The sequence below is a fragment of the Botrytis byssoidea genome (assembly GCF_014898295.1).
Source record: "Botrytis byssoidea strain MUCL 94 chromosome Unknown BBYS_034, whole genome shotgun sequence".
Lineage (NCBI taxonomy): Eukaryota > Fungi > Ascomycota > Leotiomycetes > Helotiales > Sclerotiniaceae > Botrytis > Botrytis byssoidea.
Window position 1 is genome coordinate 287,823 of NW_024065875.1, and position 21,136 is coordinate 308,958.

General features: G+C 42.6%; 7 protein-coding genes across 7 annotated transcripts; 4 read left to right on the forward strand and 3 right to left on the reverse strand.

Moving 5' to 3' along the window:
* Nucleotides 1-1,755: 1,755 nt before the first annotated feature.
* Nucleotides 1,756-3,727, forward strand: EAE97_011230 (uncharacterized protein; the record flags this gene model as incomplete). Its single annotated transcript, XM_038881745.1, has 4 exons — nucleotides 1,756-1,988; nucleotides 2,044-2,174; nucleotides 2,230-2,964; nucleotides 3,015-3,727. The coding sequence occupies 4 exons, from the start codon at nucleotides 1,756-1,758 to the stop codon at nucleotides 3,725-3,727; spliced, it is 1,812 nt and encodes a 603-aa protein (XP_038727477.1).
* A 588-nt stretch (nucleotides 3,728-4,315) lies between these two features.
* On the reverse strand, nucleotides 4,316-5,384 carry EAE97_011231 (uncharacterized protein; the record flags this gene model as incomplete). Its single annotated transcript, XM_038881746.1, has 2 exons — nucleotides 4,316-5,248; nucleotides 5,307-5,384. The coding sequence occupies 2 exons, from the start codon at nucleotides 5,382-5,384 to the stop codon at nucleotides 4,316-4,318; spliced, it is 1,011 nt and encodes a 336-aa protein (XP_038727478.1).
* A 1,139-nt stretch (nucleotides 5,385-6,523) lies between these two features.
* EAE97_011232 (uncharacterized protein) lies at nucleotides 6,524-8,165 on the forward strand (the record flags this gene model as incomplete). Its single annotated transcript, XM_038881747.1, has 6 exons — nucleotides 6,524-6,855; nucleotides 6,904-7,066; nucleotides 7,117-7,203; nucleotides 7,316-7,506; nucleotides 7,558-7,834; nucleotides 7,899-8,165. Exons 1-6 carry the CDS (start codon nucleotides 6,647-6,649, stop codon nucleotides 8,163-8,165), a joined length of 1,194 nt encoding a protein of 397 aa, XP_038727479.1. The 5' UTR covers nucleotides 6,524-6,646.
* A 598-nt stretch (nucleotides 8,166-8,763) lies between these two features.
* EAE97_011233 (uncharacterized protein) lies at nucleotides 8,764-9,688 on the forward strand (the record flags this gene model as incomplete). The annotated part of the gene is made up of 2 exons (XM_038881748.1): nucleotides 8,764-9,077; nucleotides 9,133-9,688. 2 exons carry the CDS (start codon nucleotides 8,764-8,766, stop codon nucleotides 9,686-9,688), a joined length of 870 nt encoding a protein of 289 aa, XP_038727480.1.
* A 733-nt stretch (nucleotides 9,689-10,421) lies between these two features.
* On the forward strand, nucleotides 10,422-12,221 carry EAE97_011234 (uncharacterized protein; the record flags this gene model as incomplete). Its single annotated transcript, XM_038881749.1, has 4 exons — nucleotides 10,422-10,614; nucleotides 10,666-11,210; nucleotides 11,265-11,672; nucleotides 11,898-12,221. The coding sequence occupies 4 exons, from the start codon at nucleotides 10,422-10,424 to the stop codon at nucleotides 12,219-12,221; spliced, it is 1,470 nt and encodes a 489-aa protein (XP_038727481.1).
* A 327-nt stretch (nucleotides 12,222-12,548) lies between these two features.
* On the reverse strand, nucleotides 12,549-14,409 carry EAE97_011235 (uncharacterized protein; the record flags this gene model as incomplete). The annotated part of the gene is made up of 4 exons (XM_038881750.1): nucleotides 12,549-12,745; nucleotides 12,871-13,140; nucleotides 13,219-14,155; nucleotides 14,218-14,409. 4 exons carry the CDS (start codon nucleotides 14,407-14,409, stop codon nucleotides 12,549-12,551), a joined length of 1,596 nt encoding a protein of 531 aa, XP_038727482.1.
* Nucleotides 14,410-18,616: 4,207 nt separating this feature from the next.
* EAE97_011236 (uncharacterized protein) lies at nucleotides 18,617-20,632 on the reverse strand (the record flags this gene model as incomplete). The annotated part of the gene is made up of 1 exon (XM_038881751.1): nucleotides 18,617-20,632. One exon carries the CDS (start codon nucleotides 20,630-20,632, stop codon nucleotides 18,617-18,619), a length of 2,016 nt encoding a protein of 671 aa, XP_038727483.1.
* Between the last annotated feature and the right edge of the window lie 504 nt (nucleotides 20,633-21,136).

The window sequence follows — 21,136 nt, forward strand, 5'->3', positions numbered from 1 at the left end:
ACTACGACAGAACGACTACCAATCAATACACTGACATTTTTTTTTTCATGTCCCACTTACCCTGTTCTTCTGTTCTTCTGATAGTCTGATAGATAATAGCCTTGATAGCCTTGATAGCCTGATAGCTTCACTGCTTGTGGGTGAAAGTTATCAACTACCCGGCAAATTTTACTGGTCTGGATCGTGTTGGTGGACACGGACTGGCTCGCATACCGTGGACCTAGGTATCGATAATCGATTGCTTTGGACGGATTTCGAATGGACGCTTGTTATCAACGGTCAAAAACTTATCGGACGATACACTTAACCCAGTTAGACCAAGATGGACAATCATCGGGGTGTCGGTTGTATGGGGTATAACACGGCACAAGTGACAAAAACACACGATCAACTTCCTGTACGGGTTATCTTGGCTGGCTGGCTGGCTGGCTGGCTGGCAGTGATCAGTCTCTAGGATGCCTTATCAGGTTGATAGCTCGGACATGCCCGAATCTGACTGTATTGGATGACAAGAACGCGTTGTGATTCGTGAACCTGTGAGTGCGGGCGAGTGGGTACGTTCCGGTACAGTTGCCACATTATGGTTATCGCGTTGCGGCCGGATAGCAGAACATCTAAACCTCACTTCAACCTCACAATATCAAAACTTACCCGGTAGGATTTCAGCCACCAACTGATGCAAAACAAGACCTCTCGAGATAAATAGCGATATCTACCTATCAAGACGACCATGGAACTACGAATGAGGAAGTTACAAATGTCCCACGCATTATCGAAAACCACAGTCCATAATGAGCTAAAGGGGCACTTTACGATAACCTCGAACTTGCATACCTCGAACTGACAAGCCAACCTCGAAAGCTTTACTCGTACACCCGTATGGATTTGTGGTTCAATTCATGTTTGCAGAGATTTGCAAGTCTCAGTTATCGTACTCCAAACCCCATCTGGAATTTTATGACCGATAATTACCCTTTACTTCAAACTCATTGTCTATAACAACCGGTTCACGCAAATACGACTGACTACTCGTGTCACTCGTGTTACTAAATTTCTCTCCCATCCAAAGCTTAATATGTCAAAACTCTTTTTCTTCAGTACCAAATGCTACCACTCAAACAATCCTCTTCGTTCTAAGCCAGCTCGTAGTCGAGAAAGGTTGTCTATGAGGAATGAACATCAACCTGTCGAAGTAAGAGCAAGTCTTATTTCTGATGATTCGAATCTTGGGAATGAGTATGATTTCTCTACCGATTGAAAGGATTTGTAAGCCGCGATGGCCCGCTCAAGAATATTGAGGATTCAAGCTTTCATCGGTGATCGTATTGGGAAAGTCTTTACGAGTAGAAATTGGCATAATTCAATGTAAGTTGTTCCTATAGTTTCTAGTAGCGGACGCGCGACATAGAAAGTGGAGGCGAATTATACACATTTATCATGATCTACCTCTCTGCTTAGATTTTTTATCGTACCCCGCTCAAAGTTTTCCTTTAAAAGGTTATTCGAAGATTTGTTCATCCATAATTGAGTTTGATAGAGAGGCTCTAAGCTGCAAGTGCCGATTAAGGTTCGCAACGGCGTGGCCACTAATGAAGCACCCCAGAGCTTCAACCATGACGTTATCATGGTTGGCAGATGTGTAGTTCACATTTGGAGGATAATCTTCAGTCTTAGGTTTGCTACTCCTTCTAATATGATTCGCGATTTACGTCGCGTTGCCATCACAACCTCAAAAATTCATCAAAATCTATCAGCATGGTGCAGAAAACTACTGTCGACTCCGAGGAGTCTTCTACAGACATACCCAAGGCCCAGAATTCGGTAATCGACTCTGAAGCTCGAGCAGGAGCGAATTCCCCAGGTCCTGATGAAAAAGACGTCGAAACTGTCAGTAATGACATTGGAAATGTCACTCAAGCTGGTGTACAGAATATCGAGGCCGTGTCAATGACCTGGACGACATGGTCTTTGATAATAGCATACATCGGGTACGTTTCATGAGATGATATTGGTGGATCTCCAGTGTTCTAAGAAGAATTGCAGTATATTCCTCATCTCCTTCACCACTTCACTCGAATCACAAGTGATCATGTCACTTTCTATTTTTGCGACAAGCTCATTCAACAACCACTCTTTGATTTCAACAGTATTGGTGGTTCAAAGCGTCGTCATGGGTAAGTGAAATTCGTAACTGCTGATATTTTGTGTGTATGTATTGATTCAAGATAGCTGTTATTAAAGCGCCCATGGCCAAAACCGCTGATGTATTTGGTCGACTCGAAGCCTTCACCATTTCGATCGTCCTCGCCATAATCGGCGGCGCTACAATGGCCATATCCAGCGACGTACAAACTTATGCCGCAGCCCAGATATTTTACGCAGCTGGCTCCACCGGTCTTCAAATTCTCCAGCAAGTTTTCATTGCTGATACGACTAATCTCCTCAATCGTGCTTTATGGTCTAGTTTGCCGCAGATCCCATTCTTGATCACTGTTTGGATTGGAGCACCAATTGGAGACAAGATTCTTAAAACTACAACATGGAGATGGGGTTATGGAATATGGTGTATAATCTTGCCAGTCGTATTCTTACCATTGGCATTGTCTTTGTTCCTCAACAATAGAAAAGCAAAGAAGGCTGGCCTCACTGCTCCGTCGCCTTCAAAGAAATTGGGTCCGATTGCAACCATAACCACTCTCTGGAACGACTTGGATATTGGAGGCATGATTCTGTTGAGTGCGGCGTTTTCGCTTATTCTGATTCCGCTCACCATTGCTTCTAAGGCCTCGAATGGATGGGCTAGCCCAGATATCATCGCAATGATCGTTCTAGGGGTTATTTGCCTTATCAGCTTTCCTGTTTGTGAATCTGTCAAAAAGCTTGCACCGCATCCACTGATTCCCTTAAGTCTCTTGAAATCCCGTACATTCTGCGCAGGATGTGGCATCGGATTCTTCTACTTCAGTAAGTCTCACTCTGGTCCGTTACCCAGCTCTCGTATTAATATTTCCAAGTGGCATTCTTCCTCTCGGTTCAACCATACTTCTACTCATATCTTCTTGTCGTCCAAGATCTTTCTATCCCCGCTGCCGGCCACGTAACACAGGTATTTTCTTTCACTGCAACTATTTCGTCTGTCATTATATCTTTCTTCATCAAGTATACCAAATACTACAAACCATACATTACAGCTGGAGCGCTCATCTACCTGATGGGCATCGGACTCATGTTTCATTACCGCAGGGAAAATTCATCTATTGCACAGATCATCGGCACGCAAATTGCTGTTGGTATCGGCGGAGGAATGCTTAACGTCCCGGCTCAACTCGCTGTCCAAGCTTCCGTTCCTAGTCATCAAAACGTCGCTGTCGCAACAGCCGTTTACTTGACTTGTGTGGAGATGGGTGGTGCTGTTGGAAGTGCCATTGCTGGCGTTATCTGGGGTCACGATATTCCCAAGAAATTGGCCAAATACTCCTCCACTATCGATAGCAAGGCCGTTTACAATAGTATTACCAACGCTCTCGCGTATCCTATGGGAACACCTGAGAGAATTGCAATCAACAGGGCGTATCAAGAGACTATGCAAAAATTGCTCATCGTGGCGCTCTGTGTGAGTGCACCGATTGTGGTTTTGTCTTTGGTGATTAAGAATGCCAAGCTTGATACAGAAAAGGATAAGGTCAAGGGGAGAGTTATCGGAGGTACAGTGGAGAATAAAGAATAAGCAGTCTTGATTTAATGCATTCAAGAGGCGAGGAAACGACATAATGAATAAGAATCTTAAAACAACTAAGATTGGTTCCAGAATTGGAGTTATGCTAGATGGCTAGACACGGAGTTAAATGGGAAGAATATGTCAATAATAGTAAGAAAATAAAAATTTAATGGTTCATCTCAATCGGATGAAGAAGCTTGAGTGTACAATTTTTAATTCAAATGTGAGGGTATATATTATGTATTGTGGGTGGTGGTGGCAGCAATAGTTGCGATACCGGTGTTGCGAATGAAGTCGAGGACCAGAGCATCAAGTGACTCTTTTCAATCGATCTTCCCTTTTCACCTAGTTCTGGTGCTCGTAATTCAGCATACGAATATAGCGGTCTCATGCTTCATTCCACTTCTTGTACACCTAAACGGGCTTTTCGTTCATTTGGAGAATAGTTTGACGATGAAAAGCTTCCAGGTCTCGCATTCGATTGAAATGTTCAAATCAATGAAAGCTCACATGCAGTCTACTATATTAATGGGACAAGAACAGATCCGTATAGGATAAACCCTGTTCAGAGCCATCGCTTTCTCCATAAAGACCGCATCAAAATCCCCTCAAGCCAAATCTTCTACTAACAACACCAGCCAAGACACCAAATGCCGAACCCCCAAGATGTCCCGCATGGCCGACTCCCGGTTGCCACCCGTTATTAAGGGCCAGAATACTATAGACAGCTCCTCCTCCTACCAAAAACCATGCCGGGATCCCTATGGGTACGAACATGAATTGCCAAGACACGTTGGGATGTTTTACCGCCAACATGGTAATTAGGCCTGATAAACTGCCAGACGCACCGCAACCCCGATCTATAGCATTTATAGAGCTTTTTTTCTGGTTGAATGGAAGACCGTGCTTCCATATGTATAGAGAGGCAAGGGAACATGTGACACCAGCGCCAGCCCAGATGGTTACGAAGGTGAGAGGGTTGACTAAAGGAGCCATGGCTAGCATACAATACATGTTCGCAAAGAGATGGTAAAATGTCTGGTGCATGAAGCTGTGGGTGATGAGTGTATGGACTCGTCCCTCGTCAATATTCTGCTGAGAAAGGACGAAATTCCTATCGAAATATTCTGGTGTGAGTTTGGGAATAAAATTGGGGAGGGGAAAGTCAACGAATGGAGAACGATTGTAGCTGAGAGTTACTAAGGTACATCCTACGGCAATGACAATCGCAAGTGGGTAGCTAGAGCGGGGTTTGCGGTGTCTGATTGTCGGATTGGGATCGATGGGTTGGTGTTCATTTTGAGTATGCTGTGTATGTTCATTTTGATGTTTGATTTGGGCATGTTGCTCCCGTTGTGCCCACTTGGAACCACGTGCTAATGGAGTTGATGAGAAAAAAGGGCGAGAGCCACTTGATGAGATAGCCTTCAGTAGAGGCGATTTGCGAACCACCGAATTTGGATTAACGGAGCTGAAGAATGAAGAATGAAAATCTCGAGTGTGTGTGCAGCTTAGAGGAATTTGACGAAACTACAGGTGGTTAGATGTTAGCTTTCTTGGAACCGTGGGTGGACAAGGTTTGGCATACTAAAGTTTGTGTAGCTGGTCGTAATGTCGATTTTTGCACATGGAGACCCAATGATCGAGACCCCACGAGAAAGGCCATGGTGGAATAAGCAAGCTAAATGCCCTGGCCTCTTAGATATTGCCTTATGATAAAGATGTTGTGATAAAGCCGGAAGCTGTTAGCCAATATCAAATAATCCCCACCGCCTGCAAGAACAAGCATTCATATTTGGTAGAAGAAAAGTTTAGCAATTCACGTGACACAGTTTAAGGCTTACTAAGATTACTAGGTACTTGTCGTCTGTGGCTTGACGCCATGCAATCAAAATGCAGGTCTTCTCATTATCTCTTCTGTGTGACAGAAATTCTTCTTCTGTTGTACATTTAGATTGATTGGGTGAGAGAGAAACTTACCTGTACGACACACCGCTCATTGCAAGTGTATAATTCATGCAAAATATATTTTTAAGTTCCTGCAAATTAGATGCCGCCTGGCACTTCTGATACACAATTAAGAATTTGATATTGACTTAGCCCAGCTATGGACTCTCCCGAGAGGTGATTAGATGTTGATAATGCGGGGATAGGTATTCTGCAGAACTCTCAATTTCTGCGCCACTATCAACCGTCTAAACTAAAGTCTGACTGTGCTTATATGTGGGAAAACTGCCGGGTAAGTAGTGTGATGACTTAGATGCGTGGCACTCCTGCGATGTAGACACTGAGACATTTCAAGTCCACCACAACTTACTCTGGCGATATAAATATCCAAGATACTACTTAATTTATCTGAAGAAAGAACTTTGCCAAGAAAGACAATCGCACAGCGAGGCTCACTCATCTGAAGGCGGGCTTCATATTCTTCACTCGATAATCATACTCCAAGGATAAGATTGTCAAATAAAAGGCCATTGATTGCGGTGAAATAAGGTTGTGGGTGTGTGTCGGCTTCTAGTTGTAAAATACTGCTGTATGGAGTAAGCAATGCAAGTGCTTAGCTTTCGCCAATGAATTCAGGGGATATTGAGGGGGAATATTACGCCTCAACGAGTATCATTCGATAGCACTCATCAGACTTCAGATGCTTGTATCTGCATAAATACATTTGCTTATGTCAAACCACCATATAATGTTTTCACTCGCTTTGCCAAGAGTGTCTAAAGCTTCGAACTGTCCGAAAGCATCCCATTCTTGAGTCTGGAAGCCGAGGAATCGGCTACTGGCCGGAGAGTTTCGAGGTAATTGCACTTATAGCCGTGTCAGACGAAAAAGGAGAATGAAAATACGTGAAGTACTAATAGTGCTCAATGGCACTTGGAATCACTCTTGCTATCAAGCCCGCTAGGCTTATTCTTTTTCACTATGCGTTTTCTTTTTCTAGGAGTTCTTTCAACCTTTATTATTCTTCAGTCATATGTTGAAGTCGCTGAAGCAGCTTCGGATCCGCCATATGCCCCCGATGCAGTAGATAAACTAGCAGCAAAAGGTCTTGCGAAACTAGCGGCATATCAAGCTATAAATTATCCGCACAACACTTGCACGATCAAGAATGCCATAAAGCGTCGTGAATGGTAAGGTGACAATGATGTCCCGTTGCCCCCAGATCTAATCTCTTGCAGGAGCGATCTCTCAGGAGCGGATAGAATTGCATACACAAATGCTGTTCTTTGTTTACAGTCCAAAAAGCCAATCACGCCTTCTGAAGTTGTTCCGGGTGTTCGAAGTCGTTTTGATGACTTCGTTGCTACGCATATGAATCAGAGCTTTACCATTCATGCTACAGTAGGTACATGCAATATCTGAGTATCCTGTAACCCGAACTAATGATATAGGGCAATTTTCTGGGCTGGCACAGATATTATGTTCATACGTACGAGAAAGCACTCCGCAAAGAATGCGGATACAAAGGATATCAACCCGTGAGTCTTTAATTCCTCTTTCTTCCATCACCCGCATATGGTATTTCGCACGTCAACCATTTTCGGCCCTATGCTTCAAACTTTCCCACAGCCTATCACTGACGAACTTCAGTATTGGAACTGGGGCAGATACGCCGATGACCCGATACACTCCCCACTCTTCGACGGGAGTCCCACTAGCATGAGCGGCAATGGCTTGTATTACAACTATACTGGTGTTCCTATTAATCTCGCGCCGGCGCCATTCGACATTATCCCGCCAGGTGTCGGTGGTGGATGTGTTACCACAGGCCCGTTCAAGAAGTACAGTTCTTTGGTCATATTATGATATCAACATGCTAAATATTCTTCTAGCATGACTGTTCACCTTGGCCCGGTCTTTGGAACAATATCCGGCACGCCAGTGAACCCTCAAGCCGACGGCTTCGGTTACAATCCACGATGCTTACGCCGTGATGTCAACGTTCATAGTGCTGCTGTTACGAAAACCAACTACACTTACGATCTTATAACAAAACCTTCAAATGCAGATGTATATTGGTTCCAGACCGTCATGCAAGGCTTGTTCAGTATAGGAGAATGGGGCGTTCATACTGGAGGACATTTCACAGTGGGTGGTGATCCGGGTGGTGTAAGTAGATTTCCACTCTAGACCCATCCCTGAAGATCCAAAGTACTCACAATAATACATGTAGGACTTCTTCACATCTCCAGGTGACCCAGCTTTCTATCTCCATCACGGTATGATAGATAGAGTCTGGTGGATATGGCAACTTCAGGATTTGGCACAGAGACAGAATGCCGTCTCCGGAACGATCACTTTGAGTAACGTCCCTCCTAGTAGAAACACCACCTTGGAGGATCTACAAGATATTGGATATAATGCGGGCCCTGTGCCGTTAAAATATTTGATGAACACACTAGGAGGGCTGAATGGAGAATTGTGTTATATTTATGTGTGATTTGAGATGATCAACGTAGGTAAAGAAATAGCATGATGGTTCTGATGATTAAATCGAGATCACATCTCAAGTACAAAGACTAATATCTCCAGAATGATATGTTGAAATGTATATTCCGTACAGATAGAAGAATTGCATTCATTGAGATGGTTGAGTTCATCGCTTGGCCGAGTACTCGTACTGGTGCAGGTGGTACATGATCTTTCTTTGTGTACAACTCAGTGATGGTGAAACATTCTCAGGGGCACATGGACTAATCTACAGGGGCTTATCAACGAATTATCTTATCACATGCCATCTCCAAGTGCTTATCAGTCCCTTATAAGTCCCTTAGCACGCTTAATTTAGCACTTTACGTAGCTCACCTGCGTGCTATCTGAGCTTTGGGGAAGGGGAATGAGAAGGTTCAAAGGGAAGGGAATCCGCAGCAGCATGTTTCCTTTTCTTTTGTTCCATCGAAGTATATACAATCCAAATACAATATAAATACTATACATGTTCGTCTTATAACAGATTATCATCAAATACATTTTCACAACCTTATTCCTCTCAATCAATCGAGCAACGTACAATCAATCATTCAATCAGCCAGTCCAAAATGGCATCCAACACAACTTCTTCCGTCTCTTCTATTCGCAAAGTCATGTCCTTTGCAGGCGGTCTCCTATCACAAATACCAATAATCAACAATCCTTCAACTGCTTCATCGAATGTCGCAGCTCCTAGACCCTACATACCCTTTGGAAATGCACCGTCATGTCCATCAACCTCTCCTCTCTCCTGTCATAACAGCACCGCTGCTCCCGATTCTTGCTGCTTCGTTTATCCCGGAGGTCAACTTCTCCAGACTCAATTCTGGGATTACAGTCCTGCGATAGGGCCAGTTGATAGTTGGACTCTTCATGGACTCTGGTTTGTTCACCTGCCATCAATTCTCACACTTTTGAAAGCTTACCCATTCTTACAGGCCCGATCTCTGCGATGGTTCCTATCCCACATATTGCCATAGTACTCCCCAGTACTACAACATAACTTCCATCCTAACCGCCGCATCGCAAACTGATCTTCTCGCATATATGCACGAGTATTGGCTCCCCAATCGAGGATCCGCCGAAACCTTTTGGGAACATGAGATGAACAAACACGGAACATGCGTAAATACTCTCGCACCATCTTGCTATGGCGACAAGTACGAAGCTGGTGATGAAGTCGTCGATTTCTTTACAAGGGCCGTGGGATTGTTCAAAGAGTTGGATACTTATAAAGCACTCGAGAAGGCGGGAATTGTCCCAAGTTATTCTGCTACTTACACCGAGGATCAGATCCAGGCGGCATTGACTGCGGTTACTGGAAGCGAGGTTGTATTGGGTTGTTCGAGTGGTAGATTGAACCAGGCATGGTATAGCTTTAATGTCAAAGGAAGTCTGCAATTAGGAGAATTTGTGGCTACAGCTCCAGCCGGAAAAGGTGGGAGAGGAACTTGTCCTAGAAAGGGGATTAAATACTTGCCCAAGAAGAAATAATCGCGTTTCTGTATAACCGATTGATGCAGGCTAAACTGCTGCATTTGTATATCTAGGAAACCCCTAGGATTCGATCGGGCTTTTGGATTTCATAAGATGGTTTTTTTTGGATAGGGAAACGTGTGGCATTGCATTGGATGGCGTGTACTCTTAGGACTTTAGATGTGGAAATTGAAGGTACCTTACGGAAGTCTCACGACTTCCCCCCAAATCACCTGCCTTGTCTGATGATCTGATGACCCGACGGTGAGTAACACTCTTTATTTTTGCACCCTGACACGTTCACTGGGAACAAGATAGTCTCGGTATTGATCAATTCGGATGCACAAGCACTATTGATTGGTTCCCGGGTATCTTGAAAGAGACCTAGCCAATACTCTTATGCTGGCTTCGTCATTTGCATATTCGTGGGTCATTTCGCTGTCACACACATGCAGGGAGTTTCTGAATTGTCCAATAGCATCGGATATATTTATTAGTTGAAGATTATATCACCCCGGTCTCCGCAACGGTCTGTCAATCGTGGTGATTATGGGATTTCATCCCAACCCTTGGGTCCTCCACTTTCCCTATGGAAAGAAAAACGGATATCTGACTGCCCGAGATGGTGGGTATCTGCAGATTCCCATCTGCTTGGTCCTTATATTTATTTCTTCAAGGAATCCTCTGTTTTGGTGAAGCGTTGTGTTCGTGTATATCCTCGAGGGAGTCAATCTCAAAATTTGTGGATATAATGTTGGCTTCAATCATTGCTGTTTTGTTATCCTACATTGTATATGGAATAATATGGCGTCTATACTTCAGTCCAATTGCCAAGTTCCCCGGACCGAAGCTGGCTGCTATCTCCATGCTCTATGAAATATACCATGAGATTGTCTTGGGAGGAAAATATACCTTCAAAATCAAGGAGTTGCATGAGAAATATGGTGAGTCCTTTGATCCAGTTGTTTAATATGATCTTGATACTTTTCAAATAGGACCCATAATCCGTATCAATCCCTGGGAGCTTCATATCAATGATCCGGACTATTACGATGAATTGTATGCCGCTGGTGGGAAAAGACGCGATAAATATCCTTACTATACCAAGCAATTTGGTAATTCCGAGTCGATGATTGGTACTGTCTCGCACGATCACCATCGTCTTCGTCGAGGAGCCATGAACCGTTACTTTTCCAAAGCCAGTGTGTTCCGCCTCGAACCCATGATTCAGAAATATGTAGATTCGCTTGTTCATCGGCTCCGTTCGTATAAAGATACTAAGAAGCCGGTTAATCTCTCATGGGCCTTTTCGTGTTTTACTTTTGATGTCATTTCGGAATACGCGTTGGGAAGAACAGATAGCTCTATTGAGAATTCTGACGATTTTCACACGGATTTTCATGATGCGATTGAAAATGTTGGTAACATATCACATGTTACAAAGGTGTTCCCTTGGATTTTCACCTTGATGCAGTGTATGCCATTGTCGCTGATAAGGTTTCTTGATCCGAAGACTGTTAGCGTTGTGGAATTTCAAATGGTGAGCATGCAGTTGCTTATTCTTCTGACATTGAAGGTATTGACTGAATTCTAGGGAATGAAAGCTCAAATTGGTGCTATCATCGATGGAAAGAACGCCAATTATGAACGTTCTTCCCAGCTGACAATCTTCCATGAAATTCTCTCTAGTGATCTTCCCCCAAACGAGAAATCAGTAGCTCGTCTCTGGCAAGAAGGACAAACAGTCATAGGAGCCGGTACTGAAACAACAGCTTGGACCTTATCTGTTATTGCCTACCATGTCCTCGCTAACCCTGATATTCTATCGAAACTTCTTGCCGAGATGGAGGGAAAGAATGCATTAAAGGAATTAGAACAGCTGCCTTATTTGACAGCTGTGATACAAGAGGGACTGAGATTAAGTTTTGGAGTTGTGGCGCATTTGCAAAGGATATCTCCGGATCAAGTATTGAAGTTTCATGAGTGGGAAATTCCTTCTGGTGTATGTTTTTCTCCTGATTCTTTTTTTTCCTCTTCTTTTCTCCCTCTAGAATTTTGGCTCAAATCGCACGTTATAACGGAAGGCTTTTCGATTCTTGACTATGTGATTGGAAGATTCAAATCATTTGAAATATCGTGAAAGTTCACACCCACCCCATCAATCCAAATCATCAATCACCCTTGCCCCCTTCACTCCCATTCCCCGCCGAAATTAACACCACTTCAGACCCCTGTATCCATGTCCTCCTACCTTCAACATCTCGACCCGCGCATATTTCCCTCCCCCAACACATTCTCACCAGACCGTTTCCTTGAAAATCCATCTCTATCAAAATACATTGTAAGTTTCAGCAAAGGATCGCGTCAATGTTTAGGTATCAATTTAGCATGGGCAGAGCTGTATTTGTGTGTCAAGGGTGTTATTGGAGAGTTGAATTGTGGAGATGGGAGTTTGGCGTTGCATGATACGAATGTTGGGGATGTGGAGTGCACCAGTGATTATTTCGTGCCGGCGAGTAGTGGGAGGGGAGTGAGGGTTTTGGTTGGGTAGCTGGGCCATCATATAACACCTACGAACAAACGGTATTATATACCTATTCTAGAAAATACGCCCTTTGCGACATATAAAAATCTTCCTTGAGAACCTTTGACGTTTGACGATGACTGGATCGTGGGCAAGAGTATATATAATTTTTTCTGTCCAACTATACTGGTGGGAATAACTTGTAGCTATTTAACACGATGAAAGTAAAATAAGAACTGAAATGATGATCAAAAATGGTATCCATCTCCTTCCATCCCGCTCTCTTTTTGCTGCCTCTAACGCCCCCTCTTCCAATGACCGCTAACTCCTCACTCCTCTCCAACCTTTTAATGTTTAAGCTCTCCTCTTGAATTCGAGCTGCACCGCCGGATTCGGATGAATTAAATTACCAAGAACAATGTTTCCTGGTCTCTCGCCTCCCTTCATCTCTTTATCCCCGATATTTCTAAACTCCCAATTCCTCAACAATTCTACCATAACTACTTTGATTTCAACTCCTGCAAAGAAACGACCTGGGCATGCGTGGTTACCTATTTGGATGTTAGTCATTAATTTCAAGAGAGATTTCTCTGTTTTCAAGACTGGATTGGATGTAGGTGAAGTTGACAGGAGGTTCAAAGTATGTGAGAGAAAATGGGAGATAGAGAACACATACCATGTCCAAAATTCATAGAATCCTTACTCGTTGTCACATATTGATATTTGGAGTTATTTCCCGGAGTTTCACGTATTGAAGAGAAGCGGAAGGGAGAGAAAACATTAGGAGGATCGAGTTTAGGCATCGTAGAAGGATCGTTGGGAAGCGAAGAGACGTTGGGGCCTGCCAAGTTGACTGCGTGGGAATCGTATACAACGCTTGTTCCCTTGGGGATGGTATGGCCGGTGGAAAGGTGAAGGGGAGCGGTTGTTACGCGGAGACTTGCGGCTGGTATTTGTTAGTTTGTTTTCTCTGCATACTATATTGATTTTTCATGTAGATTGGAAGAAATAATGTTCAACATACTCATACTAGGGGGACTCAGCCTCTGACTTTCTTTCAAGAGGCTATCCAATTTCTTGAGTTTTGTCAATGACTGTTTTTTCAAACATTCTTTTCCATTGCCATCAATATCAAATCCATCTTCTGCGATCACCTGTTCGATTTCTTCGCGGAGAGGTGCGATAAATTCCGGATGTGAAGCGAGATCTAATAAGATATGATAGATAGCCGAACTCGTTGTGTGAATTGAAGCGAATGATAGAGTCAACTGGTTTACGGCCAAGTTGTAAGGATTCTCTCTAAGCTCCGGACTTGTGTGCTTCATCATCCAACTAACGAACGCTCCCTGGTCATCTTCAAATTCATCACCCGATTCCCCGCCCAGTACTTTTCCCTCTCTAAACCTCTGAATACATCCATTAATAACCGGTTTCAACAATTCTGCTGCCTTGTTCGTGTGCGCTTGAACCTTCTGAATTTCAGGCAGGAATGGTGCTACAAAATATCTTGTCCATGCCGGCCATTGAAGCGCAGCATTTTTCGCTTTTATACAATCAGCTGTATAATTAATACTAGTTTGTAGCCACTCTTCGTCTCTGCTAAGAGGTCTTCCCACAAAGACTCTCCCACTAATCAGGGCCACAATCCTGAGTACTTTCTGAAGCAAAATCACTTTGTTCCAAGACTCGCATGTGCCAAGTTCCGTATCTAATGCATAGTGCAGTTCGTCTTGGAGAGGACCTGTAGTTGATGCAACATGACGTGTTAAATCAGTTTTGACAGTTTTAACGACGACAGGTGCATCCCTGCCGAATTTGGTATGGGCTGAGAGGAAAATGCGTTCAAGTTCTTTCTGGAAGGATGTTTTTTCTTCGGGGAGGAGGCGGACTTCGTCGTTGGTGCAATGGGGTAGGACAACCATGGGAGGATCGCTGGGAAGGGTAAATGGTGTGTTAGGGTACTAATTTGTGAGTTAGAATACTGGGATACCAATGGAGAATCAGCTGAAGGAGATATTCCTACTCTCGCTGCGCCTTCACGTAATGCCTCTTGCCAATTGACAGAACCTGGTTTTCCCACGACTGGAAAATCTAACTTTTGGGGCCAAAAAAGTATGGTTCTAATAAGATAGGCTAGAATCACCAACGCCGAAGCACCTAAGAATAACGGTGACATAACCATGGGTTTGCTTCCATCGAAGAGTGCTGGCGACATCTTGATAAATATTTATACAGTCAAAATCTGATTTTGATGGATAAGAAAGTGTGAAGATAGTTCCAATCAACTGAGATGAAAGTAACGATTATATGTCCAGCAGTCGATGTAAAATGTGGATGTAGATCCTTAACTCCAATAGTTCGTATATCTTCAGCAGTTGTAAACCCCAATACTGAAACCCAAGACTGAAACCAGATAACTGAAGCTCGTCCAAAGCTTTCTAGTTATCAAAGAAAGGCCATGAAAGCAAGAATATATAAAGGTTGAAGAATCCAAAGTTCATGTCTTTCATGAGAGCACAGATGACTTATGCACTTGAGTATATTCGTTCCATCTCAATCCTTTCCTGCCCTCTTCATATCTCCCTCCATTGAAAAAACCAATCAAACTCAGCGATCGGCAAACAAGAAGCAATACCCCCCTGCCATGCATATTCCCAATAAAACTGTCACCTAACTTGACACAAACGGATAAAAAACAGCGCGTTTATTTCAACCCACATCTCCCCCTTCCAGTACTCAAGCCGTGTAGTATGTACCCTCTCCTTCCCTGAAACTCCCGACCTGTAAAATCGTCATCATCAAATAACCCTCTCTCATTTGCCGATAACAAGCATACCATTCTGCAAATAGCAGTTTGGGTGGGTGTGTATGCGCATGCAGTGGATAAGGATAAAAGCTTATTCATTCGACATTTGAATCTGCATTGGAATGCCGAGTAGTTCTCGCAGATCATACATCATTCAAGCAAAACTCATCGCGTCCCTTGTAACTATTTTTCGGTACTGGAGTTACCTAGTCACTGCCGGGCGCCTCATAGCCTTTCAAGGTCCATGCATTCACCGTCGTGTCTGGTCTTGTCATGTCAAGAGTTGATTTCATGGACAAGCTCAGACAGTATAAATGTTCAGCCGAAGAATCTGTTACAAGATCCCATTGACAGGTGTGTCATGATACACAACACCGGCCCCTTCCAAAGATCGAACTTCGAAACTTCTGCCAATTTTCGAATGGCTGATCAAGCAAATGTCGTTCAAAAAAGTGCCGGGATTATATTGAAGAAAAGCGGGGCGCATACTCTACCTCCTCCCCCTCCAAAACCTAACAAAGCTTATCAAAGATCTCTCCTCGTACCTCGGAAAAGACATTTTCAACCTCAGACAGATATGTTGAACTAATCATCTGATATGCATACCGTTGATATGCCGTTGATATACCATTGATATACCGTTGATTCACCGTCGATGTACCTCGATGCACCGTTACTGTACACGATAATGGGGGGGAATCGGAACTATGGGATCGCGATTGATTCCTCATCGCAGCGGTGTCTAAGATTAAAGTTTGGACCGTTGTACAACGAGGGGATTATAGCTACGTCCCCTAGTTCATCGATGATACCTTCGTATGATCTGATATATTGGATTTCACAAAGGTTTTGTGTAAGCTTTCCATGTATAGGTAGTTTGCCTGTCCACCAGATGGGCTTTGCTCTTATGACGAGCATGGAGTCGCAAGCGAAGAATACTTTTATGTACAGCAAAACCTCTCTACTCGTGCGGCTAGAAAGTATGTCGCACTCCACTCACAGGCACGTTCCATGAGGTGGTAGAATACAAGATGTTTGGTAGTCCATATTTAGGTGGATTGTTGTATTCTTTCTGACCGCACGAGTATAATGATCGGATCCACTATATAAGGATAACCTCTTCTTATGAATACTTTCCTACATCCTCAAAAATGACCACAAAAAAAACGATATCCTTATAAAGAGATTGTGCTGTATAGACTGACTAATCTTCTCCTTGTCCGGAAATGGGGGGAAAAAACGGCTCCGTATCCGATACGTACCTATTCTCTTGCATGCCTCCCATGAAATTATATAATAAGGTTGCAGCTTGTTTATGTAACACAAATACGAAGATCTTGAAGCTCTGTCATGCAACGTGAATACATGCATGTAGCTATCCATTCACTAAAGTAGTAACCTGATAACATAGTTTATCAGCGAGCGAATCATATCACCGAGCAGATCACTTTTACTTCAATTTATATCTTCAATTCTATATTATTTAACAATAATTAAATTAATTAATTGAAATTATTAAGAATTTAATAATTTAGAATCTATTATATTATTTTAATAAATTCTTATATTATAATCTATCTTTTTATATTTATTATAAATATAATTAAAATATTTTTTTAATTCAATTTGATATTTTATAAATCAATATATTCAAAGCTTTTCGATATATTTTATATTTTTTAATTTAAAAATATAATTTATTATATTTTTTATATTTTTTTTTAAAAAAATCAAATTTATATTAAGAATATATTAAATAATAATATATTTTTTAATTTTATAAGATTATAAAAATTCATTTAAGTTTTGATGTGGGAGATAAAACTATTTATTTTATAATAAAGTGATATATATAGTAAATTATATAATTTAATAACTTTTTGAATATTAAGATTTTTATTTTTTTGAATAATTTTAATAATTAAGATTATTTGAGTTTTTTTATTATTTGATTATATTTTAATTGATTAATAAAATATATATTGAAAGAGAAAGATGTAAATTGAGATAAAAGTGATCTGATCGGTGATATGATCTACTCGCTGATAAACTATGTTATGTGAATTAATAAGTCGAAATAACTCAGGATTGCTCAAGACCATAAATCAGAAACGAATGCAACCTCGTTTAATAATATCTACCCCCTTACCCCCCGCCAACTTCAACTTGCCCCTCGGATCACCTAAGTCCCGTGTATCCACTGCATAAAAACCCGTCGCGAGTGCAAATCTGATTACAGAGCACACCTTTTCTCCTCTCTCCTGTCTTCCAAGACACACATCCTCCCTTCCTCCCTTCCCGTGCTCAACAAAGTTCAAACTACCGAAACTCTAGAACCCGGACTAATATTTGAGTCAACATTGATTTACCTGTCTTAAATTTCCATATATCCTATATCCCACACACGACCTCACTCGCACCAAGACAAGAAAATATCCTCACACCACCTCACCTCATCTCACATCCCAACTACCAACTATACATACCCCTCCAACCCTCCATCCAACCAACCATCTAACACCTACTTACACCCATCCTCCCCTCTCCCCCCTCCCATCAACCAACACCTCCTCAAACAAGACACCAAAACACCCAAGAAGCAGACAGAGAGGGGTATGTACTACCTATCTACCCTCCCACCTAGCTACCTAGTCCGTACCCATACCAGGATATTTTTCTTGACATTACATTACCCCGCATATCCATTAAATTGGTACAAAGATTCCAAGATACACGTATAAATAAATATATGGATTCCCTACAGAAGTAGATTCGTGGGTAAGCAGGCAAGAAAATGCGATTGCATCTCTCGCAAACAGAACTACAAACACAGATACAGACACAGGTACCCCGTACACTCAGCACATAAAGTGTCATTTTGATCTCATCAAGATTTACTTACCTACCCAACTACCCAACTTGAGCATCGCAACTTCCAAGTCCTCCTGCGATCAAGCCCCGGTATACAAATCATATCACATCACACCACATCATTTGCACATCTCGACAATGCACAATAAACAGATATCTTCGAAGACAGTGTTTCATTTAGCATAGATGAGTATGTATTGATTGGATTGTATATGTGAAAGCTTCCGTACCTAATATGTAGATAAATAAGCGCAAGAATACCTATCTACCCGATACACACCCAGTGCGAAATACAATTCAACATCTACTGCCTATTTGAAATCAATCAATTGACCCATGCCACGCGACGCTACTCCACTTCACACCATACAACACCAAACATACGTCCCTATAAATCCCATGCGTGAAATATAGACTATGCTCCAACCTACAACTCTTTGCTCAATCATGTAACCGAGCCGAACCAAATCTCAGAGCGCCCCTCAAAAAGAAAAAAAAAAGAAAAAAGACAATGCCGCCCCATTTCCCATGCCATGCTTATGATCATCTATCCTCATTCGTCATATTACAATGACGTAGAAATCGATGATCCATCCGTAAAACGCCAAAAGATATGCAATTGTAAAGAGTACACACATAAATAAACCACGAGTCCCATTTCCCCTACGTTGTATGCTCCCATCGCCCAGTATGCTTGTTTCCTAGTTCTTGCACCAAGTTCTTGAGTTTGACTAAATGGCAGATCCTAATTCTTCTGATTTTCTCCCTCTGCCTCCATCAAATCATCCATCATCATCCTTTCACTCATACTCTTTGGGGTTCCGGAAAAACTACCCACTCCTCCACTTGCTCTATAACTCAAGACATCGCTTGCGTCAAGTCCACTGCGACCATTGACACTTCCAACAAATGAATTCATAGCACCCATTGACGCGGCACTGGCATGTACTGCATCGTTGACGACTGGCATGCTGAATGGACGGCCTTTGTAAGAACCAACGATGCCATGTGCAGGAGCAGGAGCTATTGTTACTTTCTTATTACTGAAATCATTAGGAATTGGACGAGCAGGAGATTTAGAAAGTTCGACATTGTCGGGACTTTCTTCGATACTTGGCGAAGTAGGTTCTTCTATATCCGATTCATCTTCTTCATCCTGAGGACGGCTTCCGAGACTTGGGTTTTCGTCAAAGGAAAACAAATCCTCTTGTTCATCGTCCTGAAAGGTCAAGCTGGCTGTCTTCTCATCACCCTTTCCTCTAGGTTCCATAGTCTCGAGTGTAAGTGGTTTGCTTGGCGAGTTCATCTGCAAAGGGGAGATTGCTGGTTCTGGGTTCTCATTCTTTTTCGGCGATAGAATGCTCGCAGGTTGTTTGTTGTAACTTCTCATTTGTCGCAAAGACGGCATATCCAACATATCATCATCCGATGGAACATCTGCATCATCCTCCGGTAGAGCCTCTATATGTTTCACTTGAGCTTGTGGTTCGGGTTGTGATATTTTCGTCGGTATGGAGACTGGTGGGATATTTTCGTCTCGAGGCGCGATAGGCGTTGGTCTAGAATCGAAGTAATTGGTAGTGTAACCATCATCTTCCAGAGTATCAACCGAAGCCGAACCATCTGGCGGAGCAACGACGGTGGTCCATTGTGTTCCGTCATCCTCTAGAGGACCTCTCGACAAGGCTCTTAATGCCTGTGAGGAAGATATTCTTTTTGGTGGTGGCGCATCGATATCCTCGACCATTTCCGAACCAGCCTCATCGTCTGAATCATCTGAGAAGGAAGGTGGAAGCATTGGCTCCAATTCTTTGGGCGATGCTGTTGGTAAGACCTCTTCTCCTTCCACATCAAAACGAACCCTTCGAGGACTTGTATTCTTTGAACTAGTAGATGTTCTTCGTAAAGCGCTTCTGCGACGTGGTCCATCACTACTACTATTGGATGCGATCGAAATTTCATCGGTATTTTTCCGTTTGGGTATCGAAGGACTTCTGGGATCTGGAGAAGCATTCAAAGATCTAGTATCTGTACTTGCATCAACAAGCGACTGTGACTGTGACTGTGACTGTGATTGCGATGAGGTATCCATTTGTATATCTTTCGACTTGTTATTGAGTTCGGTATTCGAATTTGATTTTCGTTCGTATCGACTACAAGAATCTAACAATGGCAGATAACTTGGTGTAAAGACTCCTGTGAATTCCTTCTCTCGCGCATGTGGACTTCTCGGACGCTCTTCTTCTTCTGCTGCTGCTGCTGCTGCTGCTACTACCTTCTTCGTATTGTTAGGAGCTATTGACGCCGAGGTACCGAAACCTAATTGTGACTCCATTGCCGTGGAAATTCCGTTGGTCATCACATTTGAATTCTCATGCGGCGTGCTTGTGATTGCGATTGTGTTGTTACCATTGGAAATAGGGTTATGACTGGAACCGGGACTGGAACTGGGATTGTTGTTGCCTGTGCCTGTGCCTGTGTCTGTACCTGTGCCTGTGCCTGTGTTTGTAATTTTGGCGCATGAGTCCAGGTTATCGGTATCGAGATTTTCGGCGAATGGATAAAGAGCCTTATAATTCTTTAATTCTTCGGCAATCATTCTTGAAACGGTCTGGGAAATGTTTGGAGAGACATTCTTTAATAAATCCTCTTCATACTTAATATATTCCTTATTCATATCCTTTCGATATAAATCAACCTTATGATCAAGCTCGGTAAGCTTGTTAGACAGCTCCCTTACAAGCTTGCTTGCTTCGTCCATGATCTGCAGGAGTCTTTTTGCTTATTCTAAACGTCTAGAAGGCGAAAAAACCCAGAGTTGGGGGTTTTGGGTGAGACTTGCGATGACGAGTGGTTGTGGGAAGATTGGATGAGAATCGGTGAGAATTGAGGAAGAATGATAGAATTGATAGACCAATTGATCTTTTCAATGCATTCTCATATACTCTAGGATTGCTTGGAAGGAGGAAGGGGAGGTAGAGGAATTGTTGTTGGAGGAGGAGGAGGAGATGGAGGTGGAAGAGGAGGTGGAAGAGGAGGAAGAAGAGGTATGATGGTAAGGATAGAAAGAAAGGATAGATTTGAGACCCAAAATAATAGATAGATAGGTAAAAAGTTGGATTATTATCGATGATATAATCCAATTGATATAAAAAGTAATTTGTGTAATCGGTTGTAACTGGTGGAGTATTACTTCAATTACTACTTTCTTTATTGCTTTCTTATCTTCTTCTTCTTCTTCTTCTTCTTCTTCTCTCTCTCTCTC